The sequence below is a fragment of the Peromyscus maniculatus genome, chromosome 2 (genome assembly GCF_049852395.1).
Source record: "Peromyscus maniculatus bairdii isolate BWxNUB_F1_BW_parent chromosome 2, HU_Pman_BW_mat_3.1, whole genome shotgun sequence".
Taxonomy (NCBI): Eukaryota; Metazoa; Chordata; class Mammalia; order Rodentia; family Cricetidae; genus Peromyscus; species Peromyscus maniculatus.
Window position 1 is genome coordinate 88,757,490 of NC_134853.1, and position 15,719 is coordinate 88,773,208.

At 38.3% G+C, this 15,719-nt stretch overlaps 1 protein-coding gene across 2 annotated transcripts; it reads left to right on the forward strand.

The window, feature by feature from the left end:
- The first annotated feature begins 1,581 nt into the window (after positions 1–1,581).
- Tlr4 (toll like receptor 4) lies at positions 1,582–14,479 on the forward strand. 2 transcript variants are annotated; one of them, XM_006979571.4, is made up of 3 exons: positions 1,582–1,714; positions 6,286–6,452; positions 10,873–14,479. In XM_006979571.4, the coding sequence occupies exons 1-3, from the start codon at positions 1,625–1,627 to the stop codon at positions 13,130–13,132; spliced, it is 2,517 nt and encodes an 838-aa protein (XP_006979633.1). In that variant the 5' UTR covers positions 1,582–1,624; the 3' UTR covers positions 13,133–14,479. The 2 variants fall into 2 exon arrangements, with proteins under 2 accessions (XP_006979633.1, XP_042127229.1); XM_042271295.2 differs by lacking the exon at positions 1,582–1,714 and adding an exon at positions 3,929–3,991.
- Positions 14,480–15,719: the final 1,240 nt, after the last annotated feature.

The window sequence follows — 15,719 nt, forward strand, 5'->3', positions numbered from 1 at the left end:
CCTTTCAATACTGATCTTATCAGAAGTTTCTGGGATCATAGATGACCCAGGAGAAATCACATAGCTTTCTAAGTATAAGTATTCTAAATAAGAGATTCTATAATGTAAAAAAAAAAAAAAAAAATGCTTTCAGTTTACAAGTCCGAATGCAAGGCTTGGAAAATTAAGTCATTTGAGTTATGTGGCCTGGTCATCAGCCATCCAACCTAGACTTGACCTCAGTTGTATGTGATTCTGAATCCCTTCCTCATGGTATCTCACTGGAGCCTTTACATTAGCTTCACAGGTGGCCCTTTCTTCACCAACGGTGTCACATGTCGAATTATGTAGTGTTCCACGAAATTTGTATGTTGAAGTCTTCATCTCCCATCACCTCATCTTGTGACTGCTATTTAATAAGATAATTAAAATAAAATAATGCTATACGAATCTACTTTAACGCAATATAAGCAGTATTATTTTTAAAAGAGGTCAGGGGCTGGGGAGCTCAGTTGGTGAAGTGTTTCACATGCATTAAGACCTACTGATCCCCAGCACCCACATAAAAAACTGGATACTGTTGCAAATACCTGTAACCCCAGCCTTGGGGAGGGGGTAGAGATGGGTGGATCTCAAGGACTCACTGGCCAGTCATTCTAGTCACTGAATGAGCAGGTTCAGTTAGAGACCCTGGCTTCAAAACTATGGTGGAACCTTTTGAGTTTTACTCTCAGCTCACCAGCCCATTCTTCTTCTTGGGAATGTTTTCCCTTTCGTAATAAACTGTGTCGGTTCTCTCTCTAAATAGTTTAATAATTAGTAATTAATAATAGCAGAAGAAGATTGAGAACAAACAAAGAAGGCATCCAATAGTGAATTCTGGTTTTTATGCACACACACAAACACACACACACACACACACACACACACACACACACACACACACACGTGCACATGCACACACACACACACATGCACATAGAGGTACACACACATAAAATAGCCATTTCTCCCATGAGTAAGCAGTTGTGCACACATACACACGCAAGAGAAAAGACCAGGACACAGACACACCTGATGACATCTTGATTCTGGGTTCTAGCCTTCATCATTCTGAGAACACAAGTTCCTGTAGTTTGTAACACCCAGTCTGCGGTACTGTGCCATGAGAGACTCACAAGTCTAGCTGGAGTAGTAAGTCTTCACGACTGAAAACAAAACAGGAAGTTGGATGTTGTTCCAGGCACATACACTGGCTTTATGAGTATCTGGTTACTTTCCTGTGTTCGCTAAGCCCAGAGGTCAGATGACTTCCTGGGATGACAGCCAGCTTCCTCTTGCTGTTCCTCCGAGGGCTGGTTGGCAAACGCCTTCTTCTTCCTGTTCTCCCCTTAGTCTTGTAGTTTGCCTTCTTCGATAGGGCAGATAAATTCTAGAGGAAAAAAAAAACGAAAGTGAGAATGCTAAGGTTGCCACTCTCACTTCCTCTCCCCCTTTAGCTCAGAACATCTTTGAATACAGTACTTGCAGAGGGGCACCCACCGGGAGAGAAGAGGCTGGTGCCCCAGGGACTCTGCCCTGCCAACGGTTCCAGTCAGTTCAACATGCTTTCTCAGGGCCTCCGCTGGTTGCAGAACATGCCAGGATGATTCCTCCCTTCTGCCTGGCTGGGACACTGATGATGGCTTTGTTCCTCTCCTGCCTGAGACCAGAAAGCGTGGATCCCTGTGTGGAGGTACGTGTCTTGACCAGCTCCTTTTCTGCTAGTCTCCCTTGTTTCTCAAAGCCGTCCCCAGCTCAGAGCTTCCTGCTGTATGCTCTGGTTTGTTTATTTTGCACAAAGGAGTTAAACTAACCGAAAACTTGAGAAGCTGTGGGAACAAAAAGACTCAGTGTCAGCAGGGCAGGAACAGGCAGCCAGTGTGGTGTCTTGCTCCATTTACGACTTCTTCTGAGCCATGATTAGAGACTTGAAATTAGTAAAACTAGTTTAAACTATTGTTCTGTGACCTGCCTGAGTGACATCAAAGAAGTTTCTGAACCTTTCTGATGCCAGTTTTCACATCGTAAAAGAATTGCTGCACTCACTAGAGGGATTGGAGAAAGCGATCAGTATCTGGCCTCTCTGTTGGTACTGCCGGCACACTGCTTTCTGCAGTCATTCCTCTCCTTTCCAACTCAGGTGAAGGTGGCTGTCACTTCTGTTTCAAAGATGCTTAATCTTTGAATGATGGAGTGGTGCCTCAGCAGGTGTGGTCAGTTGCTACCAAGCCTGAAGATCTGAGTTCAGTCCTCAAGCCCCACATGGTGAAAGCAGAGAATCTACTTCTTTAAGATATCCTATGAGTTCCAAGTGTCTGCCTTGGCAGGTGTGAGCATGCATGAAAGTGTACACACACACACACACACATGTTGATAATTAACATTTTTTAAAAATGTAATAATTTTCTGGGAGTTTGGAATTCGGCCACTAATTTTAGAAGATACTGAAATGGGAGGGAGGGAAGAGAAAGGAGGGAAGGAGTGTAAGAGAGAGGGGAGAGAGAGAGACAGAGACAGAGAGACAGAGAGAGTCAGAGACAGAGAGACATAGACAGAGACAACAGACAGACAGAGAGCGATGTAAAATATCAGCTAAGGCAGTGACTCCCTTCTTGGTAAAATACTGACCAGTGACTAATCTGATTCATGACTAATTCTTGTTTTCTTCCTGCACAGACCATACAATTATCTCAGAAGCTCACAATAGAACTGAGAAAACAAGGAAATAATTCAGGGTGAGGCAGGCTCAGAAGCTGAAGACAGGTATAACGAGTTAAAGTCATAGAGTTGACAAGGGAGAAAATATTTTAAGTTGTAGCAAAGACTAACTCCTTGCTCTCTTGGTATCTTGCCTTCTGATTCCTTAGACATGTTGATGGAGATAGTTTCCAATCAGTTTCACACTGAGATAAAATCCCACTACCCTTGGTGTATACTGTATTCTGGGAACCCTCAAAGTCAGCCTGACCCTCTATAGGCCCGAGTAGCAGTTTCTTTGGCCTTATCTGCAGGGATGATGATTAGCTTCCTAATTTACACTCCTTTTCTATAACCAAACTTTCATCCTTATTTGTTCCCATTGGTCCAGAGGCTTGTATCTATCAAGTTACTCCTTTATAACATTTTAATAACTCTTTAGTGCCACAAAGGCAGTTTCATCCTACAGGGTCTTTGCTCTACACACAGTATCCCTCCCCTTATGGTAAAATTTTCGGATCCCCTTATGTAGTTCAAAATTTTCCTTGTGGTCAAAGTGAAAAATTAAAAACAAATGGGTAGTTAGTTTTAGTGACATATTTTATATAATCAAATGTAGTGCAACTAATAAGAAGATAGTTTATGTTCCATTTTGGTACAGAATATTAGAAAGTCAGTAGTATTTATGTTTACCACACATTTTGATTTATCCTACACACATGATTCATGTTCAACAGTTATGTGTGGCTTATAACTACAGTACTGGGATATAGGACTTTGATTTCAGTTTTTTTTTTCCTTTTAACTTTATGTAGATCTCCGTATAAGTATCTCCTTTTGGGGATTTTTTTTTCTTGATTGCCACATGGTGATCTCTGCCTTTGGCCTCTCAGTATGTGTTTCCATCGATCATATCACTTCATACTTTTGTTTATGTTTTATTATTTGTCCTTCCTTTTCTGCTGGCTTCATCACTATTCTACCACTGTCTAGATCATAAGAAGTCTTCAATTTCTATGTGTGAAGCGAATGAAAAAATGGTTGCTGGCCATTGTCTGAGACCCTTGTGTTCAGACTGTGGCTTCTCATGACTTAAGACTCTTGTCTGTGCCTGTTGCTAGCCAGTTTATCTGAGTTTGTTCCCACCCTTTTTTTGCTTATGTTCTTTGCTCCTTATAACATACATTTCTTTCTTTTCCCACATATCCAGATGTTGCTCTCCTTTCCTGTTCTGGATCTATAATCAATCTCCATTTCCCCTGAACCAGGCAAGGTGTGTGGGTCTTACTAACTTTCCTTCTCTGTTAGCTGATGTTGTGAGTTCAATACCAACTGGAATTCTATAGCATTTATTTTTGTACTGCCTATGGCCCTTAGCAGAAAAAGCCTACCATTTGGCTTATGTGAACCTCTATTCCAACAGTTATACAAAGTTTATCATTCACTCATCCAACATATGTCAATGGGCATTGACAGGTCACCATGCACCTTTCTGAACCTTGGAGACAATGTAGCAAACAAAATCATCAGAGCACCATAGCTCATGGTCCAGTTCATCAAATGAACAACATTTGGAAAATAATTACGTAGGTAACACAAAGTTGCTTGGTGGTCAAAGTCTGTGAAGAAAATAAAAGAGGTCAAAAGAAGAATTTTTTTTCCTAACACCTTACTCTATCAGAAGCAACACCTTCAAGGATATTATGATAAGCATCATTTAAATAGACATATGGAAAAGGGGAATGGACATGTATAAATCCTCTGACTGCATGTGAATTACCCTGTCTTCTTAATTTCTTCATCTTTAAAAGATTTTTTGAAGATTAGCATAAAATACATAACATGGAAGTAAAATGTTGATATGCAGCAAGGGATTAATAATAGTCAGTGATAATTAACATTGATATTTATCACTTTCATTATAGCAAGTTTTGAGATAAGCTCTGATCTCATTTAGTCTTTTGGGCATTCTATTGCTTTTAAATAAGAGAAAACAAAACTCACTGAGTTAAACAAAGCATTTTTTTTTCTGGAAGAAATGATATAATTGTGAAATTAGGTGAAAGGTTATGGAAGAGTATTTACAGTAAAACAGGAATAGATAAAACTAAGAGGGATTATAACAGCACAAAGCACTTGGTCTTGAAGCCTGCTTTCCACCACTGGAATCCATGTACTTTAGGACTGCCTCTCCTTCCTGCACCAGGCTGCTGAAGTCAACAAGCTGAGGCAGAAAATGCAATTGTCACAAAGAGGTGGTGTCTGGGACAGGACTGGACATCTTTATTGGTATTCTCCACGTGGCTGCATACAATTAGGATGCATAATTAGAATGATAACAATTTTACATAGAACTATGTATTTACAAGATACATGTTTTTTACATAAAACTAAGTTCATTAAAGATGTTATAAAACAAACAAACAAAAACATTGTCTCACTCTCAGCATCCCTGAAGTGCCTATAGTTCTTTGTAGAGAGTTGAGGACTCTTGGGCTTTTTACTCTATCCATGGTATCATGTCTAATTGCCGTCCTTGCTCAGCTCGTGTTCAGGCAGTCATGTTAGTCAGACTTTATGGGTGTAGCTTCTGAAGTTATTAGGAGACACCATGTCACAGTAAATGTCTTGTTCCCTTGGCTCTTATGATCTTCCTCCCCCCTCCTCTGCACTGATCCCTTAGCCTTAGGTGCAAGAGTTTATTGTAAATGTATCCCTTGGGACTGGGCTCCAGGGTTCTGCCTTTTGATTGGCTGTAATATTCCATAAAGGTTTCTGTTTGTCGAGTGGGGAAGAGTATTGCTAGGAAAGAGCACACCAATTGGTTACCAAATATCAAATGGTCAGCCCTGAAAACATACATATGAGTAATATTACACAAATGAGAGGACATACTATTGTATTTAGGATTATATTTACATATATGTTCATATCTGTATATTACAAAAAACTGATGAAAAAAGAGGCCAGGGATTTGAAAGAATGCAAAGAAGAGGAGCCAAAGGAAAAGGGAAATGATGTAATTATAGTCTCAAAAATAAATAAATAAAATAATAAGAAAATTACTTTGTACCAAGTGGCACAGAACATCTGTTATGAAAGCAAGGATTTAAGACTTGAGAGACCTTTAACACCTGATTTTGTTGTTCCACATTTAATCATAATTTTCTTTTAGTAGAAGGTTAACACATTGAGAATTCAGGGGGCACTTTTTCCTTCTAAATATATAGAATAAGAGAATTTATAAGCATGAAGTGGTAGATCAATGAATGGGTGAGGAAGGATGTGATGTCATACACTTGTAATACTCACACTTGTGTGGTAGGGGCAGTTAGATTAGGAGTTCAATGTCACCTTTGTCTATATAGAAAATTTAAGTCCAGACTGTGGTAAATGAGACCCTGTTTCAAACAAAATAAAACAGAATGACTGAGTGGATAGATGGATGGACAGGAGAAGATTAACTGGTATACTTGTATAAGAGTTTTAGCACTCTATTATTTATCTTTGGGGAGGAAAGCGAACATATGCAGTTTGGAACAGATATTTGTTGTGTGATCATTCCAGGTAGATCCTAACATTACCTACCAATGCATGGATCAGAATCTCAACAAAATCCCTGACAACATCCCCTCTTCAGTCAAGAACTTAGATCTGAGCTTCAACCCCCTGAAGACCTTAGGAAGCCATAGCTTCTCTAATTTTCCAGAACTTCAGTTGCTGGATTTATCCAGGTAATGAATGACCTTTTACATGCTGCAAAAGTTGAGATAGTTATTTTTCTATCATTGCATTCTTGGCTAAGAAAATCTAGCTTATTCTAACTCAACTTCTTTGACTCTTCATTCAGCATATGTATTACTTGCTGTATATCCTTGGAAGTACTAATTTTATTCACTAGGTTTAAATTTGGTGGACAGCTAGAAAAGAATATTTAAGGACAGTTCTAACTTTAACATTAGCTTAAACTATTCCATTAAATATTTATAGACCACATCCTATGTTGTGGGTTTTTACTCCTTTGGGAGGCCGACCACCCAGCTCCCAAGTAAATCACACAAGGAGGCTTATTATAAATGTCTGGCCTTAGCTTGGCTTAGTTTCTAGCTAGCTTTTCTTAACTTAACTTAGCCTGTCTACCTTTTTGCCTCTGGGCTTTTTCTGTTTTCTTACTTTTGTAAATCTTAATCTGTTTTAGACAGAAAAAGTAGTATAGATTCACAGAGTTAAACAAATACAACAAAAAACAAACAAATGTAACACACCTTACAGCAATATTCCACAATAATCCTATATGTTGTACCCTAAGTTGCAGAACAAGAACTTATAGATACATAACCCATACTCCTAACTATTAAGTAGAATGAATATCATTTTCACTAAGTGAATAAGTGAAAATGTTTTCCCTGTTATTAAACACATATTACACATCCAACAAACATTAACCAACTCTGTTGCTGTTGTTTACAACAGTAAGTGATAAACTATGTGAAAATAAAGGCAACAATCTGTGTTGATTAGAAGAGTGGATGTCTTAATTATGTGTGGGAAATGATTGAGACATGAATAGGTGCAGAAGATGCCTGAAATATTGAAAGTAGAGTAAAGGTTAGAGAATAAGAAAGACACTTAGGAGAAAGATGCTAAGATCCAAGAAAAACATCTGCCTTGGGCTAGAATTAGTTGCTAAGATTATCTTTTCTGATTCAGTGCATTATACCATTTGTTGGAACACATACACTTTTTAACCAATATTTTAGGTGGGAAGCTGAATCCTGTTTTAGGGATTAAATTTATTCTTTGACAATTTCAGACATCTATGTAGTGCATTCTGTTACACTTATCCTCACCCACACTTAATTCCTCTGACCCCTGTTAGCCTTGACTCTTCCCAACAGGTCTCCTTCCTATATTCATACCTTTTTGTTTATTTTGTGACTCACAGATTTTAACCTTGTTCTCTGTATTGTCATAGCTTTCGAAGTACCTATTACAGCCTAGTGGGCTCAACCATTTGATAAACAACTAAAACCAACGACTGTCTATTCCCTAGAATCTAAAGTTTAACAGGGAGGAAAGGACCCCATGGTTCTCCTCCCTGATCCATGACTTTCTGTTGGTAGGTTTAGTCTTGTGCAGGTAAGCACAGTTCCTGTGAGATCGTGTTTACAATGGCTATGTCATGCCCAAAGATAGCCCTTCTGGCTCTCATATTGTTTCTGCTCCCCATTTCTCTAGGTTCTCTGACCCTTAGAGCAAGTGCTATAAATGTGTGTTTCAGGGCAGAGCACAGAACCATCTTTCACTCACAGCATCTAGAACATCTAAGAATATCTGCATTCTTCAATGTTTACTAGAAAGAAGAGTGACATTTGTTAATGGGTATAAATATAATTATTTATATATTAGTCTGGTGCCATGCTAATTTTACTAAACCAGAGTAATAACCACTCTCCCTGCCACCTGAAACATCAGGGTCACATATCTCTCTAATCGCTATTTTTTGACCAAGTTAACAATACCAGCCTTGGTTAACCTCCTGTGGGATGGGACAAAAATCTAACTCAAGTAAGGCTTGTTATCCCTATAAAAGTTATGCCAACATTTCATCATTAGACACATCTTGCCTGGCAGGTTAGTGTTATAATTCATAGGGTTCATAGCTGGATAACACCAGTAATGACTTTTCTCTCCCAACAGCTGCTATAGCACCCTCTTGATGAAAACTAGCCATCAGGGAGGGAAGCTTCCAGCTCAACTTCAGCTTTACATCAATGGTTTGGAATTATCAGGAGCATCCTTAAAATCTGAAATAGATAAATCACTTTTTTTCCTTCAATGTTTGTAAAACTACAGAAATATTTCACATGTTTTTATTCTAAAAATCTCTTGATAAAGATAAAGATGGTGGTATGAAAAGTCTTCTGCAGAGAAGTCATTACTGTCAAAAAGTTAGCAACTACCCAGTGTATTATACTTTTTACTTAGGTATTAATAGAGTACTACAGGGGTAGGACAACAAGGCTGAGGCACAAAGAAAAATGGAGCCAATTCTTTCTCTGACATTTATAACTGTATGACCTGATGCATGTAACTTTTACCTCAGTCCAGTTATCACTCATATTAAATGAAAATGATAAATTCCCCTGCAAGGTTAAATGTTATTAGGTACTGCATGTAGTAAAATTATTTAGTGAGTTTTATGAGTTTAAAAAATGCTATTATAATTATTTCATTAGATTTTATATTTTAGTTTCCCAGGGCGATTTGAAGGGAACTGAGTAAGACAGGGAGGTAGGAAAGTGGTAAACAGAATAACCTCTTCTCAATAAAAAGAGGACATAATTTCTCATCAAGGTCCTGTATAATTGAACATGGGTCTACAGCACACTATAAGAACATTCCTTAAAGGCTTTGGATATGTACTTAGAAAGAAGTCAGGTTCTTCTTCCCATAGCTCATGGAATATTTTGCATTAGAGCCAGGTAGACAAGCTATTCCTCATGCCTTTTCAAGGGTATTTAATGTATAGTAACTAGACTGGGCTCCCAAGAGTGATTTGTGGTAGACCAAGTAGCCCTTAGAAACATACATGTATTATGAATTTTTTCTTCTTTTGTCTAGGAAAACTGAGTTTTGAAGGGTTTGATCGACTTACCTGCAGTAATTTTGAGTAATATTGCTTATCTTGGCAGACCAGAGCATCATCTCATATCTCTGGGTTCCAAGTTCAAATTTTTTTCACTGTATCACTCCATCTCTCTAAAGTTATGAGCTAGATATTATGAGATAGAAACAGAGAAAGACCTTTTTTTGTCCTTATCTGCTACATATGGCAATATATGAATATGATTATAGACTATGAAATCATATAACTGGAAGAGGGAACTTGAGAAAGAATCAAACTGAGCTGCATCATTTAGAAGTGGTATGCTGGAAACCCACACAAAATATGGGTTCCAAAGATTATGCATGGAGGTAGGAGAATAGATACATCCAACCGTGGTAGATACATGACCTCTTCTTCCAATATTCTTTCTATCATACCCTTAACTTTTATCAAATTACCAATTAATAACCAAAACACAGACCAGAATGATTTTATTACCTATGAATATCCCAAAGAGAATAGGAAAAGTGAGGGTTACTCTAAAATATTTGGAAACTACTCATTTGCAAACTGTGTCGGCATGTATCTGCAGGGAAGTCTATCTTGTATCACTGTATGTTGGCTGTTGTTAGCTTGTCTGTAATGAATGCTACATATTACACAACCTACATTTATCTTGGAATAAAATTGATAATATTTCATTGGGCTTAAGATTCTCTACTTTATTTGCAAACCCCTCTCCTCACAACCTCATGTTAGCCTCCCTCAGTTCCCTTGTTGCCCTACAACCACAGACAATGTGTACTGTGGCTCCTCCATGTAACATGCCTGCTGCCTACCTTGGCTTTTATGCCTGCTATTTGCCTCACCTTCATTCCTATTTATTATTAAAAATTCCACTTAAATATTTTCAGAGAAGTCTGCTCTCATCCTTGGAAGAAGGTCCATTCCTTTGATGTGGACATTCATAGCCCTTTCTACTTCTTCCACAAAACTTACTCATGTCACCACTTACTAACACTTACCTGTGGTAGTGACAGATTTAAAATACCTAGCTGTCATGTGTAAGTAACTTTTTGTAAATATTAATGACATCCTTGGCAATTATGTGTGATTACTCATGTCTTTGGAATTGACTTTCACTAGTCATTTATCATGACTAACAACTAACCACCACCCATATAATCTGTACCCATTAGATGTAAAAATCACAGCTATGTGTGGAAAGAAACACCTTAACTTAATCTAAGGCAATTACATATTCTATCAAGCAAACAGTTGTTGTGTGCCCCAATTATTGATTTTGAATTGATTTCCTTCTGATGGATTTGCTGCCCTGCATAGTTCAGGGAAGTGGGAAATGCCGAATCTGCAGAGCCTCTTGCCTGCTCACACCATCGTCACCTCCCTTCCTTAGTATATTTGTCTCTATACAATAACATGAAACATCACATCTGTTTTTATGGTGGGGTTGCAGGGGTTTTCATGATGTTGCAAAGCTTTATTAAGCAAAAGTACTTAATTGGTATCTCTTTTTCCCATAGGTGTGAAATTGAGACAATTGAAGATGACGCATATCAGGGATTACAGCTGCTCTCAACCTTGATACTGACAGGAAACCCTATCCAGACTTTATCCCAGGGAAGTTTTTCTGGACTAGAAAATTTACAAAATCTGGTGGCTGTGGAGATAAAACTGGCCTCTCTAGAGATCTTACCTATTGGACACCTTATAACCTTAAAGAAACTTAACGTGGCTCACAATATTATACATTCCTCCAAGTTACCTGAATATTTTTCTAATCTGATTAACCTAGAACACTTGGACCTTTCTAATAACTATATCCAAACTATTTCCCACAAAGACTTACAGGTTTTACGTGAAAATCCCCAGCACAATCTCTCTTTAGAGCTTTCCTTGAACCCAATTGACTTTATTCAACCTCGAGCCTTTCAAGGAATTAGGCTCCATGAACTGACTCTAAGAAGTAATTTTAATAGCACAAATGTAATGAAAACTTGCATTCAAAACCTGGATGGTTTACAAGTCCATAGGTTGATCTTGGGAGAATTTAAAAATGAAAGGAATGTAGAAAGTTTTGACCCCTCTGTCATGGAAGGGCTGTGCAATGTGGTCATTGATGAGTTCCGGTTAACATATGCAAAAGAGTTTTCAGGTGATATTATTGATTTCAATTGCTTGGCAAATGTTTCTGCAGTGTCTCTGGCAAGCGTGTATTTAAGACACCTAGAAGAAATTCCTAAATATTTCAAATGGGAAAACTTAACAGTCATTAGATGTGACCTTCAACAATTTCCACCTCTGAAGCACCCCTTCCTTAAACATTTGACTTTTACTACCAACAAAGGGACTACCAGTTTTAACGATATGAATCTACCAAACCTCACATATCTAGATCTCAGTAGTAATGGACTGAGCTTTAGAAGTTGCTGTTCTTATGATGATTTTGGAACAAGCATCCTGAAACACTTAAACCTCAGCTTCAATGGTGTCATCAGTATGAGTGCAAACTTCATGGGTTTAGAACAGCTGGAATACCTGGATTTTCAGCATTCCACTTTAAAGAAGGCCACAGAATTCCCAGTATTTTTATCTCTTGAAAAATTGCTTTATCTTGATATCTCTCATACTAACACCAACATTGACTTCAATGGCATGTTTTATGGCTTGACCAGTCTCAACACCTTAAAAATGTCTGGCAATTCTTTCAAAGACAACACTCTTTCAAATGTCTTCACAAATATGACAAACTTGACATCCCTGGATATTTCTAAATGCCAACTACAACAGGTATCTTGGGGGGTGTTTGACACACTCCATAGACTTCAGTTACTAAATATGAGTCACAACAAACTACTGATTTTGGATCCATTCCATTATAAACAGCTGCACTCCCTCAAGACTCTTGATTGCAGTTTCAATCACATAGAGACTGTCAAAGGAATACTGCAACATTTTCCAAAGAATCTAACCATCTTCAATCTTTCTAATAATTCTTTTGCTTGTACATGTGAACATCAGAACTTCCTGCAGTGGGTCAAGGACCAGAGGCTGTTCTTAGTGAACACTAAACAAATGACATGTGCAACACCTGTGGAAATGAAGGACTCCTTGGTGTTGGATTTTAGGAATGCCACCTGTTATATGCACAGGACCATCATCAGTGTGTCGGTGATCAGTGTGCTTGTGGTATCCACTATAGCGTTTCTGGTTTACAAATTCTATTTTCACCTGATACTTATTGCTGGCTGTAAAAAGTACAGCAGAGGTGAAAGCACTTATGATGCCTTTGTCATCTACTCCAGTCAGGATGAGGACTGGGTAAGAAATGAGTTGGTAAAGAATTTAGAAGAAGGGGTGCCCCCCTTTCGGCTCTGCCTTCACTACAGAGACTTTATTCCTGGTGTAGCCATTGCTGCCAACATCATCCAGGAAGGCTTCCACAAGAGCCGAAAGGTAATTGTGGTGGTGTCTAGACACTTTATCCAGAGTCGCTGGTGTATCTTTGAATATGAGATTGCTCAGACATGGCAGTTTCTGAGCAGCCACTCTGGCATCATCTTCATTGTCCTGGAGAAGGTGGAGAAGTCGCTGCTGAGGCAACAGGTGGAGCTGTATCGCCTTCTCAGCAGGAACACCTACCTAGAGTGGGAGGACAATGCTCTGGGGAGGCACATCTTCTGGAGAAGGCTTAAAAAAGCTCTGTTGGGTGGGAGAGCCTGGAATCCAGAGGAAACAGCAGAGGAAGAAAACAATCAACAAGAAGCAACAACTTCCACTTGAGGAGGATAAAACTCTGGGTCCAACACTTCTGTTTACAAGTATTAAATGTTACAGCTCATCTGGGGTTCTGCTGTAGGCAAGGATCCCATGGTACACAAGGTACCAAAAGTCTGGTAACCTCATGGAACTTACAGAGCAGAAAGACATAATACTGTGGATCAAACTCCATACCTTCCAGGTATATTTTTAACGAACTCTGGCAAAGAATCATAATCAAGAATCTCAACTCCTATCGTATCAAACTGAAGAAGAGGCTAAGCCCCAGTGAGAGTAGGAAAAGGAGCATTAGTCTTCCCTTGACCTTTTGAATATAAAATATATCATATACTGTGTTTCAACTACCTTAAGTGAGTTTTGGTTGTTTCAATTGAACAAAATGTTTGCTTACTTTCCCGTTTTTCTACTGAATACAATTAAATTCCACTGGTTCTCTTTGAGTGCCTCTGATTCAAAGTTCATCTTCTGTTTTATGACTTTTCTTGTATATCTAATTCTTCAGGAAACCTGATTAATACATGCTCACAGACATCCTGGCCAATATTTAGTATGTTGTATTTATTAAATAAAAATTCCTAATATACTTTTATTTTTATGAATTTAGTTATCATTTTTCATGCCTTGTCTGTATACTCATATCATAAATAAGACTGTTAGAGATATGCAAGGAATGCCCATATTTAACAACAAATTTTCAAGCAAGTGTGTAAAATATACTCTGTCACTTTGCCACTGAGTGTCATTCTTAAATTATTACCTACTAAGTTATGGATGTCAGAGGCAATGTTAAAAATAATTTGGTTGATAGGGTATTTTTAGTCGGGGGTGGGGAGGAGAAAGCAGAGAGGCATACAGGAACAGAAATCAGATAACTTGATCATTTCTTGTTGATAATTCCAGAACCATAGCTGCATTAAAACACAAGATTTGCTGCAATTAATGTTCCTTTTCAGGAAGGACACTGTTTGATGGGCTGGGAGAGCCCTTCAGGGAGTTGTGGAGATCTGAAGTCTTTTCCCTTCATCCTTTCCACTGTTGGACATGCTTTGTGAGATGAAGGAATATTGGGAGTACACCATTGCTGCTTCTTGTTAGGTATTGCCTTCTGATGACATTTAGGGAAGGAAGATTTTATCATTAAGAAAACAGAACAATCAAGGGGCTTCTCAGAAAAGTGTATTTTTTTTCTACTTTCTCATAATGGCACATTCCAAGAAAGGACAGTGAAGACATTCTTAGGGAACTGCAACATTCAAACCACAATGAACTTTGAGTTTATTCCAGTCAGCATGACCAGTGTGTGTGTGTGTGTGTGTGTGTGTGTGTGTGTGTGTGTGTGTGTGTGTGTATGTGTATAAATAAAATGGCATGCATACTCTGTGTGTGTGTGTTCACAAAGCACTTCTATATTGTTGGTGGGGATATAATATAGTTAAGCCATTACAGAAAACTGTGCAGGTTTCTTGATAAAGGAATACAAACTAGAACTCTTACAAGATCTAGCAATAAAGATTTTTAAAAAATCATTTGGATTCAATATGAGAATATTCATAATATTCAAATTATGGAGACAACCCAAATGTTCATTGACAGGTTAATGCATAGAGGAAGTAGGCTATAAACTTGCACTGGAATGTTGTTTGACCTTAGAAAAGAAGGAAATCTTATTATTTGTGACATGGATAGAAATGGATTTTCTGGGGCTCAAGAGATGGCTCAGAGTTTAAGAACTGGCTGCTCTTCCTGAGGTCTAGAGTTTTGTTCCCAGCAACCACATGGTGGCTCACAACCATCTATAATGAGATCTGGTACCCTCTTCTGGCATTTAGGCACAACACTGCATGTACATAGTAAGTAAATAAATAAATCCTCTTAAAAAAAAAAAGAAATGGAGTTTCTTTATTCTAAGTGAAATAAGTTAACCACAGGAGGATCTGAAATTCTAGGAACTTCTGATGAGGTGAGCAAGGATAGAAAGAAATGATATGCAGAACAAGGGAAGAGGAAGACAAAAGAAAGTCAGGCCTAGGATAAGCTCTCCACAATTATTTTAAATATATTTGCTTGAAAGAGACTCACATGGTGGTATGGAGTTATTAATATTAATTAGGATGCCTTAAATTTTTATAATTCCCTTCAACTTGAAACATAGTCACACAATTATTGGCCTCTTGTTAGCCAGATGAAGTATCAGACCAAGAATTAATCTCTCCATTTTCCTAATATAAAACCTGAAGTTCAATGCAGTAAAGGTCTTGTCAATCATCCAGTCAGCACACAAGAGGCAAGGCCCCAGCCTGATCCCCCCTCTCTGTCAGGGAAACTACTGTGCATTCTAGCCCATCGCTTGATACTTCAAACTGGCAAAACAAGAAGTGAAACCTCCTCAGTTCTCTGTGTGGTTAGTGCCAGTCAGGGTTTTGCAACTTAAACCATGAATCATTAAGCAAATACATATGCATGCATGCATTATGCACAGAGTGGTTTATTTATAACACATCTTTCCATAAAGGGCTTTGGGGAGGAGCTTCCAACAAAATATACATGAGGAATAAGGTTAATAAGAAGTAGAAAATATGGATAGAAGAAA

What these genes read in the sequence shown, in the direction of transcription:
- Tlr4 (XM_006979571.4), top strand. Translation starts at nt 1,625, where the DNA reads ATGATTCCTCCCTTCTGCCTGGCTGGGACACTGATGATGGCTTTGTTC. An exon ending in GCGTGGATCCCTGTGTGGAG is followed by an intron (nt 1,715 to 6,285) that starts GTACGTGTCTTG and finishes TGATCATTCCAG; the next exon opens with GTAGATCCTAACATTACCTA. An exon ending in CAGTTGCTGGATTTATCCAG is followed by an intron (nt 6,453 to 10,872) that starts GTAATGAATGAC and finishes TTTTTCCCATAG; the next exon opens with GTGTGAAATTGAGACAATTG.